General features: G+C 37.3%; 1 protein-coding gene across 1 annotated transcript in view; it reads right to left on the reverse strand.

The window, feature by feature from the left end:
- Positions 1 to 17,486, reverse strand: part of LOC108246334 (POU class 2 homeobox associating factor 1) — a 46,516-nt gene extending 29,030 nt beyond the window's left edge. The window contains exons 1-2 of the mRNA XM_037974213.1: positions 17,393 to 17,486; positions 3,056 to 3,183 (exon numbers count right to left, since the gene is read on the reverse strand). Of these exons, the coding sequence (XP_037830141.1) occupies positions 3,056 to 3,183; positions 17,393 to 17,408 (144 nt within the window). The 5' untranslated portion in view covers positions 17,409 to 17,486. The remainder of the gene's footprint in view (positions 1 to 3,055; positions 3,184 to 17,392) is intronic.
- Between the last annotated feature and the right edge of the window lie 256 nt (positions 17,487 to 17,742).

The raw sequence follows: 17,742 nt of genomic DNA on the forward strand, positions 1-17,742 counted from the left end.
AAAAAAATGCTTGAAATCTCTGTGTTTTCACTTCAATAACTACTAATTAGTTAAAGTTACAATCATTTTGACTGCTCAGGCAAAAACTTTAAAGTGTTAACTTCACATGGAGCCTAATCTTTAGTTTGAACCACAAAAGGCTGAAGAATAGCATCTAATTTAATTTGGGTACAAATTTTCCAGGCTTCTTGAGCTTTCTGAGGGCGAGTGGTAAGGGGTTAAACAAAAAAATGTTTAGGAACCACCAATAAAATAGCATGACAATAAAATTTTCTAAACTTATTGATAATGATATGTTTCTAATAACTTTGTAATTAATTATCGGAATGACATTAAAAGAATGAATAAATGTCTGATGTGATTTAGGTGAAAACAGACAATTCATTCAATGTTATTAAACATTACATTTGTATTGTACATTGTATTATTTTGTAATTTGTAGACAGTTCTGGTGTTATGTTTTTTTCTGAGTCTGTGTACTTTTCTCTGTACATTTGTTTGTTGTGTTAGCAAAATATGTCATGAACTATATGTCAGATTTGAATTAAAATTTCAGAGAGTAATCACTGGATGCACATTTACAATTTATTCAATTTTAGACTTAAACATTAGAAAACAGAAATGTCTGAAACTGTCAAGTTTTGATTACCTGAGTAAAAAATGGTGTGGTAGTAGCTGAGAATCATCTCTAACTTGCTTTCAACACTAACTAATAACATGAGATCTGGTTTTAACCCTCCCGTGGCCTTCGATCAAACTGACCCGTAGTTACAAGGGCTTCTCTACCTCTCTTTGTCTCTCTCTTTTGAGGGCTTCAGGAGGGTTAAAACTTTTCCCATTAACCACTGAAGTCAAGCATTTCTGTCTGTTTGCAAAATATCTCATAAACCTATTGATGGATTTTAATGAAACTTTTGGAAAGTAATTATTGGATGTACATCTACAACTGATGAGTTTCTGGAGTTAACCTTTTTTAATATGGTTGTCACAGCCAACTGAAATTAGCAAATACATAAATGTGTCATGTATGTTGGTGTTTTGGGGGTTTCTGTTATTTGTTTGGTGTTTCTTGTTCATCTTGTTCTGTTTCCTTATCACTAGTCACTCCTCCCCAGTATTTTTCCAGTCACGCCTGCCATGCCCACCTCACCTGCACCTGGTCATGTCCACAGCTGCACCCAATAATCATCTCTCCCTCAGCCTTTAAAACCGGTCTCTGTTTCTTCACTCTTCACTGTGTCATCCCTTTCCGTTCCTCTCGTTTTGCTCACGTTTATTGATACCATGCTCCATGCCTTGCCTTGCCTTGCCTTGCCCTGCCCTGCCTTGCCCTGCCCTGCCCTGCCCTTTTGGATTTGTGTTATTGTTTGTTTGTTGCTGCCATGCCAGCCTTTTGTTTTGTTTATATTTTACTTTAATAAATTAGTTTCCTTTTAAGATGAGTCTGCACTCTGGGTTGCCCCCCCCCTTTTGACAAGATGGGCATAAATCAGACAGAATGACTATAACTCTGTCTACTCACTTTAAGATGGTTTTCTTTCATTTTAATAATCTCAGATTAGATTTTTGCATGTAACCAAAACAGCAATGAAGACATAAGACACTGGAGGTACCTGTTGTGAAGCTGTCAATTCATTAAAAGTTTTTGCATCCTTGAAAGAGTTTGCTGGCACTTAATATAAAATTATAAAGCCCCACATATTAGTCACTTATTCATCTTTTGTAAGATTAGTAGACAAACAAAGAGAATCTGAGAAAAATGGTCTGAAACATCAAGCAAAATAGTTCTGAAAAGTAAATAGACATGTCAGTCACCCATCCCATTCCATTAGAGATTATGCTCCTGTATCCCCATCAAACAGTTCTTTTAAATAATTCTCCAGGAATCACAGTAGGAGGGCAAAATTTTAAAAAACGAAAACCCAATTCTTCAAAACATCTTTTTCATTTTCACAGAAAATGTTTACTTTTTGAAATATGAAAATTATTGTTGCATTTTGTAACCTAATGGTAGATAACATACAAGTGCAGTAAGATTTTTTTTTATCATGGGATGTATAAAGGAGCTCATTCATGTGTGTGTGTTTTAAGTGTAATAAATAGCTAGTAGGAGGGCTTTTGGCAAGACTGCAAGTGATTTTGCATAGGGCTGCATGCCCAGCCCTGGAGCCATGCAAAGAAAGGCTTTAACTGCCATGGAAAAACACCTGGATTATATAAGGACAAAATCCCCCTGTTTGCTCTGGAGTAGGTGTTGGATCCTGACTTCTCACAACTTGATGACCTACAGGGGTCTTTCCTTTCACCTTTTGAATGCCAGAATAATTTTTTGTATGACTGCAACACTTTTCCAACAAAGAACAATCTGTATCTAGTTATTGTTTTGATTGCAGGGCCAATACTATTAACAGCATGCATCTGAAGTGCTCAGCTAACATTAAATTATTTTTACAGTGGCTTTTCTTGCTACAGAAATAGAGAGCATATAAAAATAAAAGGTCCCATTCGTAAATGGGACACTTGTGAAAACTGAATAATGTTAGCCTAGAGATAAATGGTACTAAATACTCTGAATACAATCATAAGGTGCAACAATACAAGAAAGTGTTAAAGCAATTAGAGGCAAGTTGCAAGTAGACTGTTGTGGCTGTGGTCTGAAAGCTGTTGTAGGACACACTCCAAAGAAAATTATAAACCCAAAATCAGTTAGAAACTGTCATGTTATTTTAACGATTCCACTGAAACTCTCCTGAATTCTCCCTGAGGGTGAGTAATGCAAGATTAGTCTGACTCCACTGAACTGAATTGTTGTTTTAAACTTTCTCATAGTACTCTTGGAAGAACTACTGATTTCCCAAATTACCTATAATACTGTGATATTAGTTCTCAAGACAATAGTTTTTAGGGAAAAGCAAGAAAAAGCAAAACGTGGGAAAAGTTGTTTTATGATGATAAAAATGTCCATTTTATCAAATACTTAAAGAAGAACTTGCAATAAGACATAAGGATATTTTACATTAACGTGTATTAGTCTCATCTAGCATAGTGTCCTCACCACAGCAGACTGTGTTGTCTTAGCGTTGTGGAGCTCCAGACTCCTTTTCCTCCTGAGCAGCTCTTTGACTGGATCTCGAACTCGGACTCCTTGGTAAGGTCTGGACCTCCCCAGTGCTGATGGTGGTGCTGGAGAGACCAAGACCACACAGACAGACAGAGAAACTATTAAATAGCTTGTGATTCCCCTTTTATCTGCTTTGAAGCAGTTTAACTGGATGACCATAAAACGTTCATAGTCTTTATGAAAGAAGGTAAAATATAATATTGTGCAATAATCTTGAGCCCAAAATATTCTAAATTAAGTTTTCTTATGGAGTTACCTTGTTGATAGAAACCACAAATGTTTGTGTGTGAAACAGTGCCATTTTGAATTTATAATCATATCATCTGACCGGCAGCTGATATCTAGGACATTTGGGTAAAGAGATCAGCTGAACTGTCAACTGATCACCACCTGTAGTGAAATGAATCCAGTAGTCGGGGAGACTGCTGTACAGATCTGGTAAACCCAAAACAATAGTGTTTGAGAACTCAGACCATCTGGTGGATGACAACATCTGTGAGACCTTCAACTCACACCTCTGGAAGAGTTTTTCAGTTGTCCCCAGGGAAATTAGGAACACAAAATCCAACTAGAACTGCAAGCAGTTATTAACGGGTTCCAAGCCTCCACGCTCCGCCCCTATCCGTGCGCTTCGATCCCGACGTCCCGCCGGCGTGGCTTCGCTGCCTCTCTTAGCAAGCGGGCCGAGGCGAAACTCGCCAGTACGGTGTGTACTCAAAGGCGCTTCGTAAGACGCAACGGTATAATTTTTGAAGAAAGCTGGGGAAGGAAAAGCTAACTGTCATTTGATACCACACAGAGCCAAAGGAATAAATTCATAAAAAAATCAATATTCATTGGAAAAATACAAAAATATTCTCAGATGATCAAGTCTACATCTGTAACAATATGCATTTATCTCCATGTCCCTAGACAAAATGCATTTTCAATAGGAAATTGTTCAATGCCATGTTATGGTACACTTGATCAAGTAATGAAATTCATAAAAAATCAAGAGTAAATAAAAAAATTACCAAAATATTCTCAGATGATCAAGTCTACATCTGTAATAATACACATTTATCTTTATGTGCCTAGTTCCAATGCTGTTTCAGTAAAAAAAAATGTTAACTGTAATGTCATACCACAATGAGCCAAAAAAATATTCATAAAAAATCCATAACTCTTCCAAAAATTACTAAAATATTCTCTAATGACCATGCCTACATGTGGAATAATATTCTTTTATTTCTATGTTACTGGATCAAACACATTCTTTATGGAAAATTTAAAAAACAATTTTCATGATGTCCAGCCAATATGCAAAAAATCATAAAAAATTGAAACTTTATTATAAAATTTCCCAAATATTCCCACATCACCGTGTGTATATGTGAAATAATATTTGCACTTTAAGAAATCTCCACAGTCAACAGCTTTTGTACAAGAAATTGTTAACCTTGGTCGTAGCTGTGCTGGTCATACTGAAATATATTCAGAAATTTGTTAAAAATCAATAATGAGTCAAAAAAATCTGCAAATATTCACAGATGACAATTATCATGTCCTTTGTTTGCCCAAATTTTTCAATCCACCATAGTCTAAAGCTTTTTTCAAAATAAAATAAAAAACGGCTCTGTTGGTTAGTATTTATATGTTTTTCTTTATGAACCACAAGGGGGCGCTGAAATTTAAGCAATATTTCTTGGGGTTTGTAGTTATGGTAGGTCTGAACAGAGTACCAAATTTCAAGTCGTTCGGCCAAACAGAGTCCGAGTTGCTACTGCTAGCTTCAGTTACGAACTTCGTAGATAGTAACAACATGCTTGAATATAGAGCTGCAAATTTTGATCTGCACTTTTACAGATTGTGAAAGGAACATATCCTGTAAGTCTTAGCACTCTGAATTCAACAAGTGATTTTTGTGAATTTTTCAAAATGTTAAAGGCTACACATACATTTTTGCACATAAGCCACGCCCACTTTGACCAATCATTACCATATTGATAACATAGTTTCAGGGCTGTATCCTGAAGATACCCACCAAGTTTCATGTAAATCCATTTAGCCATTTTGGCAGTATAAACTTTACCTATTTGTAGTGCCCCCTGGGGTTGGATTAGGCCGAAAATGGTGAGAAATCTTTTTTTCATCCTTAGCCACCACTGGTATGAAAAGCATTGATAAATGGTAAACTGTTCTTAACTTATGCTCAGTAAACTTTTTTTTTGAAAAAAAAAAAACATTTTGTTTACGCATAAATCATAAACTGAACATTTTTTTTGAAAATCTGTTCACATCGGTTGGTTCGCCAGTTGTCCAGTTGTTCCACATTAAATTTCACTTCAATTGGCTTTGAGCCTCAGGAGGAGTTAACGAAAGTAGGTTGCACATATTTTGCAAGTTTTCTACTAATTAGCATATTTTTTTTTTTTTTCAAAACTCAAATAAAAAGGCATCATTTACAGAACACAACAGAATAGAAATACTGTGCGCACAACTAGTTATTGTAAAGGAATTTGCAAAAGGCAGCAACCAAAGAACTTGCTGGTTTTCAAGAGTATGATGCCAGGAATGAACAAGATTGGACCAGAGATGCTGAAGGCTCTGGATGTTATTGAGCTCTCATGATTGACACCTCTTTAATGTTGTAACACCTGTGGTGTGACAGATTGGGGTGATGGTCTCAGCTTTTAAAAAGGGGGATGGGGGAGTCTGTGTTAAGACTATTGAAGGATCATACAGCTCAGTTTTCTGGGGAAACTTTATTCCAGGGTGTTAGAAAGAAGTCTCCTACTAATTGCTGAACCTCAACTTCAAAAGGAACAGTGAGCAATTTGACTCATTTTAGGCAAAACTTTACAAATTGTAAGTTGGTTTAAGATGGTTGCAGAGGATTGTATAAAAGCTAGGGTGATTAAATTTTTTTTTCTAAACTGCCCCTTTATTAAGTTGAAAATTTTAAAACAAGTGTTAGCAACAACAGACAAATACCCCCACCCTGGCACTGACGTCCTGTACCTCCAATAAAGGATAGAAAGGGACCACAAGTTATTTCAAATGATACAGCCTTATCCTCCAAAGTCAGCCTATTTTTATCTAATTTAAGAAAATAAAGGACCTCTCTAATCCAGTTTATATAATTAGTTGGAGCTGCAGATTTTCAGTTAAGCAGTACAAAACTAGGTTTATACTTGACGCGTTGAACACTGCAAGGGTGCGCACACCAACAGTGACACAATCAAGCTGTCCCTGCCCCTACGCAGATGGGCAGGGACAGCGTGCTTGCATCACTGTGTAACTTGTGTAATTTGGTGTGGACTGTGCCCACCATGCTCCATTCAAAATGGACGATTTTGGTGCTCTAGCAGAGCTGGTTCATCTGTATCAGCATTTTAATGATTCCTCTATGAGAGGTCACAAAGATAATCAAATGGCTCAAAACCCATGGAAGGAGATTACTGTTGCAGCCGATAAAAAGGAGTACTTATAGGCCACAGAGGGAAGAAATATTGGTCATATGATGGGCGAATCACAACTAATAATACAGTACAGCTAACTATTTATATAATGTCATTTATGTACTCAACATCTAATTTTAAGCAAATAAATCAATGAAAGTCAAACTGAATGCTTTCAGTTTAAACATTCTCTCTGTATCACAGCCATAAACGGGACAGCTCTTCCTCCTGAATATGTACAGTCATATTTGATGTGTGACAACCGACTGCTCTTTTTTTAACCACATTTCCACTGGTTATGTAGTGCACTGCCCCTTGTCTTTTCGGAGCAAACTGCACTGATGTAAGCATCAAGTATAAACACCTATGCCGCTCTCCCAGGTCTGAGTGCCATGCGCAGAGCCCTGTGCAACAAATTGAAGATCTTTGTACCCACTTTAAAACATCCCCCCAAACATTATCTGAAATTGACAATGCCACATACTGTATGTCTACCAAACAGCTTTAAAAACAGTGGAAGGATTTGAAAAGTTAAAAACACTTAAATATAAAGAAAAAATGGCTCGTTTCATTGAGGAGAGAGGTTGCAGAAAATCAGAGGTGTTAGGAAGGGCTGGGAATCCTAGGGATGAGCTAGGGACATAATGTTACTTAAAGAGATCTGAAAACATATTCTTTAAAGAGAGATAATTCATTTACTAGCTGTTGAAAAGAAGCAAAAGTAGAATGAACATGGAAATCCTTCTAGGTTTTTATACCTACCCTACCCCATATAGATAAAGTGTTATTTCATAAAGACAGAGGAAAATTATGATTTCCTGTGAGCGAAGCCCCAACAAAGTGCATTTGCAGCCAAAATGGCATCAAAATGAAACAAAATTTAATATTTGAATAATAAACCCTGTCTGATCTAAGAATATAATATAGGGTAGAACTGCTTCTAAGCCCCTGGCAAGTAATTTTGCCAGCAGTTTGAAGTCAACATTTAATGGGCTGTCGAAGCAATATGAACCTCATAATGCAGACCTGAGCATTTAAGGCCCGTTTGACATCTATGTCCGGCCCGCGCCCCACAGTCAAAAATAAAAATGTATTTTAGTGTACATTCGATGCAAATGTCTTTTATTTTGAAAGGGCTTGACGCAGTGTTTAGGAATGCACGTGCGTAAATGCTAACGCACAGTGACAGGTGATGCTAGCAACCGAATCCCTAATCCCCGGAAAATGTCATCTCATGGTAAAAAAAAAAAAAAGTTGATTTTGCATGCTGCATTTTCAACAAGGCATGGACAGCGAAATATTTGTTTACGGAAGTCAAAGGTAAAGTTGTGTTTAGTTTAGTTGCAGTGTTTAGTTTGTGGTGTGCAGGTGGCTGTGTTAAAGGAATATAATTTACAACGTCACTATGTGACCAAACACCAGGAGAAATACAAGAACTTTTCAGAGATGGAGTGCGTCACTGAGTCGTCTGTGTTGCTAGCCAAGTTGCAAACTCAACAAGCACTTTTTACAAAACGCTTGTCATCCAGAAGTGCTGCAGTCGAGACAAGTTTTGTCATATTCCACAAGATTGCTAGAAAGAGCAAACTCTTTTCTGACGGGGAGTTTATTAAGCAGTGTTTGGTGGACTCGTCTGTGCTAATATGTCCCGAGAAAAAAGACGCTTTTGAGAACGTCTCCCTCTCCCGCCACACCATAATGAGACGGATTGAGGACATCGCAAAAAACCTGGTGCTACAACTGAAGGACAGCGTGAATGACTTTGAGTATTTTTCCCTGGCTTTTGATGAGAGCTGTGACTTTTGGGACACTGCCCAGGTGCTCATCTTTGTGCACGGGATTAATGCAGACTTCAGAATCACAGAGGAACTGGCAGGCATGCGGTCAATGAAAGGGACAACAACGGGGAGTGATCTCTAAACAGAGGTAAATGCATGCCTGAAAAGCTTGGGACTGAAATGGGACAAACTGCTGGGTGTCACAACAGATGGGTGTCCAAATCTCACAGGAAAAGAGAATCCAGGACAAAGTGACAGAAAAGAACCCTGAGCATAAATTAACTTTTTTTTCATTGTATTATACATCAGGAAGTGTTGTGTAAATCAGTGTTAAAAGTGAATCACATTGTTGATGTTGTAACTAAAACAGTTAACTTTATCAGAGCAAGGGCACTAAATCACAGACAGTTTATTTCACTTTTAGAGGAAACTGAGGCTGACCACTGTGACCTAAGGTACCACACAGCTGTCAGGTGGCTCAGTCTGGGAAAAGTCCTGAAAAGCTTCTGGGACCTGAGAGAGGAGATTCAGGAGTTCGGTGTGAGAAAGGGTCATGCCATCCCTCAGCTATCAGAGGCAGATTGGCTGGCAGATCTTGGTTTTACTGTTGATGTGACTGCTAAGATGAATAAACTAAATGTCAAACTGCAAAGCAAGGGCCTTTTTGTCTATGAAATGTACAGTGCAGTCAAGGCCTTCAGTGGAAAGTTGCAGCTTCTGTCAAGCCAAATCCCAGATAATATTCTCACTCACATGCCAACACTGAAGCAAGCCCCCCCATTAGCAGATCAGCTTCAAAGGTACTCATCTATGTTAGAGTTTGTTGAGTTTTCAAGGCGATTTCAAGGCTTCAAAACTGTTGAGAGTGAAATGCATATGGTGTCTTCTCCCTTCACTTGCAGTGCTCATAATGCATTCAGTGATGTTCAGATGGAACTCATTGCTTTGCAGTCTGACACACTTCTGGCAGAGCACTTTGGGTCAGTCCCACTGCTTGAGTTTTAGTGTTCACTCAAACAGGAGAACTTTCCACACTTGAGGCGAAATGCTCAAAAGATCCTTGTGCTCTACATATGTATGCGAGCAGACATTTTCAGTGATGAAGTTCAATAAATCCAGATACAGGTCCTCCATAACTGATGATCACCTCACAGCTGTCCTGCGCATAGCCACATCAGATATTCAGCCAGATTTCAATGCACTTGTTGAAGCCCAAGACAGACTGGACTTTTCTGATTGAACAAGTAAACTGAACTATTGACATGATAGTTGAATCTATAAATTCCTTATAATACTTCAGTTTGGGAGTACTTTATTTGTAGTAGAGGATTTTGCAATATTTAGAGTACTTTGATGCTTTGTCAGTTCTTTCAGGTTTTCAAGTTCTTTCAAGTTTTTGCTGTATTTGAGGTACTTCATGGTACTTTTTTCCATTAATTTTAATATGATTGGAGGTACTTTTGTGTTATTCAGTCCTTTTCTTCAAGTTCCATCACTTCAGGTCTATCAGGCCTTTCCAATACTTAAAACCACTTATTGTTCATGTATACAGTTGATCGGTTGTTCAACATAATACACACCATTTCAGTTGTGAAGAGATTAACAAGTTAAAAATAAAATTATAATGTGATGACTGTGTTTGTTTTAAACTATTAACTTAACAGAATTAGTATTAATTCTCACGTCAACATAAACCACAATTTGTTCACTTTTATAAATACTTACAGAATATTCTTTTTTCTTATTACCAAAAGAACATGGTTTAAGTATTTCATTACAAAAAGAGATATAATGAGAAAACGCATAATGAGCCAAGATTAAATTTGAGTCATTGCTGGTTCAGCCCTCCAACACATTTCAAATTTTTTGGCCCCCTGAAGAAATTAATTGCCCACCCCTGTCATAATGGGTTCTCACTTTTTTTCAATAATAATATAAACACGTGGTCCAAGGTTTGGGAAAGCATGTCTGTATTAACCCCTCTGCAGAATCGCCATCTTAACGTGGTGGAGGGGTTTGAGCACCCCCATGACCCTGGGGGCTATGTTGTCTTGGGCATTAGCCCGTGGTAAGGTCTTCAATGGCAAACTGGCCTCCGGTGAGGGGTTGGACAAAAAGCGATTCGAAAACATTGTTGGACAAACATCATAATCATCAGGATACCTTGCCTGGAATAGGGAAACCAGGGCACCTCCCTGGAGCCAGGCCTTGTGGTTGAGCCTTGGCTCCTGGGGCTCGGCCAGTCCAAACTCGAAAAAGAAACAGGATGCCATCTCCACGTGGGCCCACCACCTGCGAGAAAAAATGATGAGGTGGGGTGCCATAGAAGCTAGGCAGCAGGTGAGGGAGGTGTGGGTATTTTCATAAATGTACTTGGTACAGGCCACCTTACGCCAAAGGTTGGTGATGGATTTTGTAATCATGTCATGAGACTTGCAGCCCTATGTTTTGGATACTGGGTAAAGAAAGGGGCAGAGCTGTCAACTGATCACCACCTGGTGGTGTCTCTTGGCATGCCACATTAAAACAACATGATAATGATGGATGGATGAAAGTATGGATAAAGAAAAACCTTATCATTATCCATACTTTGAACATACTACAAAAAAACCTGAGGGAATGTAAATAAAGTGTCCCATATAAAAAGATTTTTAAAAATATATATTATTAGGCAGAAAACTCCTAACTAGAAAGAAAAAGATAAACACGTGCTAATGATAGGAATAATTACAAATACAAACATGGAGAGAAAGACAGCAGAGTGAGGAAATGTGGTCAACTAAAGGATAGCTCAGAAAACCCAAGCCAACCCTAATTATAGGATTTATCAAAAAGCCAAGTCTTAAGCCTAGTCCTAAAAAGTGTTCTATTAGAAAAATATGGAACAATAAGATCTTTAATAAAAGATGGAGCTTAGTTGTTGATAACTTTATATGTTAGAAGTAAGATTCGAAATTCTATTCTGAATTTGACAGGGAGACAATGAAGAGAAGCTAAACCTGGATAAATATGATCTGTCCTTCTAACTCTCATTAGAAATTTGGCAGTAGCATTTTGGATAAACTGAAGACCTTTTGTAGAGTTTATTGAGCACTGTTTGAATACCACTATACAAGCAAGCCCATTGGAAGGGGCTAAAGAGAAGAATGTGGAAGCTATGGAAACTTTAAAACCCAACCCAACTAAGACCAAAGGTTGATTCAGTGTTTCAACATTTGTAAGAGGAATCTGTTATCACAACAAAAGATTGTTGAGGTACAACAAATATTTTTCAGCAAAGGGGACCCAAGATGACACATCAGAGATATATTATCCTCCTCACCCTTTGAGTATGGGTGCCAAGCCCTATGAAAGTCCCTGACAAACAGAATGTGAGGACTGTTGACCTTAGATGGAGCATCATGACCAAGATATACACCTATGACCTGCACCCTTTTCCAAGCCAAAGTACCTTCTGAAAGTTTGCTAGAAGAGCTGAATGTGGCACTGCAAACTACCCCTACTGACACCATCACACAAACCAGTAGGCTGATATACATTACAGCAACAGTGATCCTTGACATGCTTGGCTAAAAGATGAAGAACACAAGCCATAAAGAGCATTGTCCCCCATTGAGAAGGAGGCTGGAGGCTAAGATCAAGGCAACACAGTGAGAAATCAGCCTGCTGTCAGAACCATAGAAAGGTGCAAGGAAAGACCTTCCACAACTTGTTTGTAGCTGAGGCTCTAGAGCCGTGGTGCCTAATCCTGGTCCTCAAGGACCAATATCCTGCATGTTTTAGATGTTTTTCTGTTTTGACACATCTGATGTGAATGACTGAATGATTAACAGGCTTGTGCAGAACTTGGAGCTCTGCTGAACAGCAAGGAAACAACTAAAACATTCTGTAGAGAGGCCTTCGAGGACCAGGATTGGGCACCACTGCCCTAGAGACTGCAAAACAATGCCTAATACCTCTGGCTACCCATTTGAAGAAGCTCAAGAAGCAGAAGTCAGGAGTTTAAACAGGGTATTATCCACCACATCATCCAAAGTGCAGTCTCAATGGCAGGGGAATAAAAACATAAGAGTAGAGGGCTCACACAACAACCATGCCTCATGGCTAGAAGATTTCAGATCTGAACACAAAAAAAATCTCCCAGAACAAGAACCAGCATCCATCACAGTGGCATCCAAGACAGATTCTCAAAAATACACCTGGAATGCACCAGGCCCAAACATGATACACACGTATTTATTAAAGGAAGTGACTTCTCTCCATGAATGTCGAACAAATGAACCAACTAATGGAAAAGACCCATTCAGAGTGGCTGACTCAAAGTCGGGAAGTCCTGATCATAAGAAAGCCAAGAAAATGGAAATTCCATCAAATTACTGGCCCTTCAACTGCCGCTGCGCAACATGAAGCTTCTGTCAGGCCTCATAGTGGCTAAGATGAAAAGGCACATGGAGTAATACCAAAGCAAGGCACAAAGGGGATTGCTAGCCACAGCAAATGGTCCGCAGAACCTTTTAGTTCACATTTTTACTTGTATCTAATAGCCAGCTTTTTGCTACTTTTACCTTCTAGCTACTGTTTCTAATACTGATAGCTTTTAGATAACTTTTGGCTACTTTTAGCTTTTAGCTAACCCTTTGCTATATTTAGATCACGTTTTGCTACTTTTATATATTAGCCAGCATTTTGATACTTTTAACTCCTAGCTCCTAGCTATTTTTAGCGTCTAGCCATAGTTTTGCTATCTTTAGTTTTTAGCTAGCATTTTACTCCATTTAGCTTTGAGTTAGGGTTCTGCTTCTTTTGGATTTAACAAATTTTTCACATTTTACAGGGGCTGCGATGAATCAGTGATGAGTGATGTGGTCTTGTAATCCCAAGGCAGCAAGTTTGAGTCCAGGTTGTGACAGGAAAGGCAGCTGACATAAAACATTTGCCAAATCTGGTTCATTTGTGGCAATCCCCCAACAAAGGGAGCAGCCAAAAGAAAAACAACTGTTTAAGCTAATTCAGCAAAGTCAAGATCGACTTTAGATGTATTTCCAAAAAACAACAAATATGGCTGACAGAAAAATAAAAATATAAATATTTCTTTTTTGTTATTTTAGTATTCAGCAGCTTTAAGAATATTGTATCCTATCTGACAAACTTTTTTTGTTGTCTATTTTTGGGATGTGTGTTGCCTGGTATTTCACTGAATAGTTTGCATGTAATTCTATCCCTATCACAGTTTTTAACACAAAGCTTAATCATTTTTTAGATGTTTGTAAATATATCTAGTGCTGCAAAACATAAGGAAAATCGTCCTGCAGCCAACAGAGATGAATAATTTGTAAGGTGTAAGGATTCCTGGTACTGCTAAATGAGTTTGCTGCAATCAGAGGTGTGGTGCTTATTATGACCAATGACTTATAACAGCAGTAGAGATTAGCACAAGACAGATCTGTAACAATAAAAATATTTAAAGCATGGCACAAAATCCTTCTACTGTATGTGGTTTCTTTTTTTCTTTTTTTGGCAAAAAAGTGAATAAAATCACAAGAAGATAAATTCCAAACAAAAATTAAGGAATTGAAGGTATAGCATTCTTTGAAGGAATGCATATCACCCACTACCTTTCATGCCAGAGTTTCAGACTTAGATTATTTTATGTTGAAAAATGACAGAATTGTAGCCAGGGGTGGAAATTAGCACCTGCCACTGGCCAAATGCGGGTAAATATTTGAAGTGGCGGGTGAATTTGATCAACACTCACGCCACTGTGGCGGGTTGGCAATTTGAACAGAAAAGGTGTTCTTTGTCCTCTTGACATATAGGGGGCAGCAATGTGCTCGAATTGCTGCTAAATGCAAGAAGTAGAACAGTTTAGCAGACACTCTTTAACAGTTGGTGGCGGTATTGATTCCTCCAGTTGTTTATCAACCACCAATAAAAATCAAGAAGAAGAAACAATTTGAGTAGTATTAGCAATGTGGCCAGATTTTCCTACAGTAGCACGCCTAAACAGGTATGTCTAACGGTCGGTGCTACCCGTCAAAAACTGCTACCGTCATGTTTACAAACCGAAAACTATAGCGGTTCGTGTTAATGTTAAATATCATCGGATACTGAAGTGGAAGCTTAGGAGTTATGCTTAGCATAGCATTGGAACAATTTATATCCATGACGAAAACCTTTCTAAAACCACAAAAATCACTTCCTTCATCAGAATATCCTACCTGTTAAATATCAGCGGGTAGCACAAATAGATCTATGCCTTAAAAGCAGCAAGTGTCTGAAAAACATTACAACTTACATACAAAAACTTACAAAAGCACAAAAAATACTTCAAAAACACTCCACAGAAATAAATGTTCCTTGTCTGATTTTTTTTATGTACAGATATGCATCTTTTAATGGTTTAAAATAAAAAAAATATAATAAGAAAAATCTAGTTATTTCCATGCAGTGTCCAGAAAGAGGTGTTGTTCAGCTTGTAGGGCAGCACAACTGCTTCCACCCACCTCCATCATCATCATATGAAATAACTTTTTGTCACAACAAAAAATAGTGGCTGGTAAAATATTTGAGTGGCTGGTAAAAAAAAAAATTAATTTCCATCCCTGGTTGTAGCTGTTTTGATCAGAGCTTAGAAATAATGTTATGCATAATCTCATGTGATATTGCAAGATGTCATGCTCAGAGTAAGTGTTGTGAATAACTCTCAGTCACATCAAATTTTAGCTCAATATATGTAAAACTGACTGAGTTGTAGCCATTTTGCACTGGCCAACATTGATTGCCTGTGGCATTCATTTGGAATTAGATTGACTCCAAAAATGTAATTAGTTCTAGATGTACATTCAATGAATATTTTCTGAAAGTTTCATTAAAATTCACCTTTCAGGTGCAAATGATAATAAATGATCAACATTAAAAGAGAAGTACTGCTTCACAAATTTGAAATGAAGCACAGTTGAACAGACAGTAAGTTGTTGACAAATCACCTCTCCTCTTTTTAGACAATCATACATGAGCACACAGTGCAAACAATCACCATGCCTCATCCATGAAGAGTTAATCAACACAAAAGAGGAAGCTATACAGATGTTCAGTGTTTTAGTGTGGGGGGAGGTGTGCACTACCTTTTGCATATCAAGATTACAGCCCAATAGCAATGCACAACCAGCTTTCAGATACCACCCTTCCTCTTTTCAAAAGAGTAACACACAGCAGCACTCGTTCCAGCTCAGTTCAGCCACAGGAAAATATATTATTTACTGTTGTTACCAGTCACAATCACTGGCATTGTTTTGTCTTTGTGTGTGTGTGTTTGTGTGATCATGGCACCTAACTGGATGGTCTCTACCTGTTCATGTGCAGATTTCAACAAGATAACATCCAAAATTTGCAAGATGAGTGTAGTCTGATCTCTGAGTACAGATGTCCCATGTCACTAAAAAAACTGCATTATCTGAGAAATTGCATTGTAAATGCTGAGTGATAAATGACTGCTAAAGTGTGTTGAAGATGCCAAAAATTAGTTGTTAAAACAATCAAAACAATAGCTAGAATGAGCAAGACAGAATAAAATGAGCATAACATGCAACATAACACAAGCTGAAATGAGTAGAACAAAAGCTAAAAAAAAGTTGAAGCTCAAAGCTAAATCCATAGAACAGTAGCTAAAACTAGCAAAACAGCAACTTAAAGCTTAAAGGAGCATAACAGTAGTTAAAATTAACAAAACCTACTAAAGTTAAAACAAGCAAAACAGTACTTAACATTAGCAAAACTAAAGCTAAAATCTGCAAACAACTACTAAAATTAGCCCAAAACAAATGCCAAAGCTAAGTTAGATAAACAGATGCTAAAATTAGCAAAACAGATATTAAAGCAAAAAATAGCAAAATTGAAACTAAAATTAGCAAAACAAATGCCTAAGCCAAAATCAGTTAAACAGTATCTAAAAGCTAAAAGAGCATAGAAAAGCATCAAGTAGTATAAGGCAAAAAAGCAAGTATGCTAAAGCAAACTTACAAAGGAAGCATTGCCTTTGAAGGATTTAAACATAATCAATGTATTTCTAAGTAGATTTTTTAATAAAGTTATATATTTTGAGAAGTCTAAAAGTTCATGAACATTTGATTTATGAATGTGTAAAATTGCACACAGTATGTAGAAATAGAAAAATTGAAATACACAATTGCTCCAAACAACATGTTACATATTAAGAATAGTGTTGTAGCTTAGGACTTGCATAACTCATTTAATTAAAGGCCTAGCATTTCTTAAAGAAGTGCATATTGCCCACCACCTTTAATGCTAGTTTCCAACTAAAATGACCTTATGTAGAAAAACTATGAAGTTTAACCATTTTGGTCAAACCTTGAATAAAGAATTATGTGCAATCTTACCATGTCACAATTAAAAAATATCTTGTGAATTAGTCTCAGCTGCTTCTACTTGAAATTGTAGCTCAAGATCTGGAAATTCACTGAGATGGAGCCATTTTTTTGTAGACTAAAGTTAATTGGCTGTGGTGGACATCTTGAAATGGGTTGACTCAAAAAGTTAATCAGTTGTTTTACATCCAATGATACTTAATGTTTCATTAAAATCCATTTAGTGATTCATGAGATATTTTGCTAATGGTACAGTCCAACAAATACACACACACACCCCAGACACAGGCAAAACCATTATCACCTTTTCAACTTTAGTTATAAAAACAGATAAGTATGTAAGCTATAACTAACAAAGTTAACTTCTCCAATGCTGGATATTATAGAAATTTATCCAAAAACATTGCACCAGAAACTACATTTTTAGTGCAGGTTGTGTTTGAAATTTCAAGGCTTTTTTACCTTTAAAATACTTCCATTATTGTGTCCATTCTTTAAACAAAATGTAACATGAGACACATCTTTAAGTAAATTTGCTGCTTCCCTTTATCACTAAAATCATAGCAGAATTTATGATTATAATCCTATCACAAGACGTTTTGTAAGCCTTAGATATGACAAGTTAGTGTATATTTTCTTAATGAGGCAGCAACAGTTTGTTGTACTTACATTTCTCCCAGTGCATACTGCTTATCTGGCCAAAATATCAAACAGTTAAACTGAAGAAAATCAAAGTGGCGGGATGACTGATGTGCTTTATAACAGCCAGCAGTGAGCTAACAATCCCCCTGGGACATCACAAGTTTTCAAACCACACATCCTCTGCTTGCATCTAGTTTCAGTGTTGCTACAATTCAGAAAAGTCTATTTCTAAAATTGAGTTCTAAACTACACAAACTAAAACATTTTTAAAGCAGAAACACAAAAGAAGGAACCCTGAAGACAAAAATGGATTGAGAACAATGACAAGAACACAGTCAAATAGGTAACGTGATTGATTCAAACAACTTTCATGCAAA

Source organism: Kryptolebias marmoratus, linkage group LG2, assembly GCF_001649575.2.
Source record: "Kryptolebias marmoratus isolate JLee-2015 linkage group LG2, ASM164957v2, whole genome shotgun sequence".
Classification (NCBI taxonomy): Eukaryota; Metazoa; Chordata; class Actinopteri; order Cyprinodontiformes; family Rivulidae; genus Kryptolebias; species Kryptolebias marmoratus.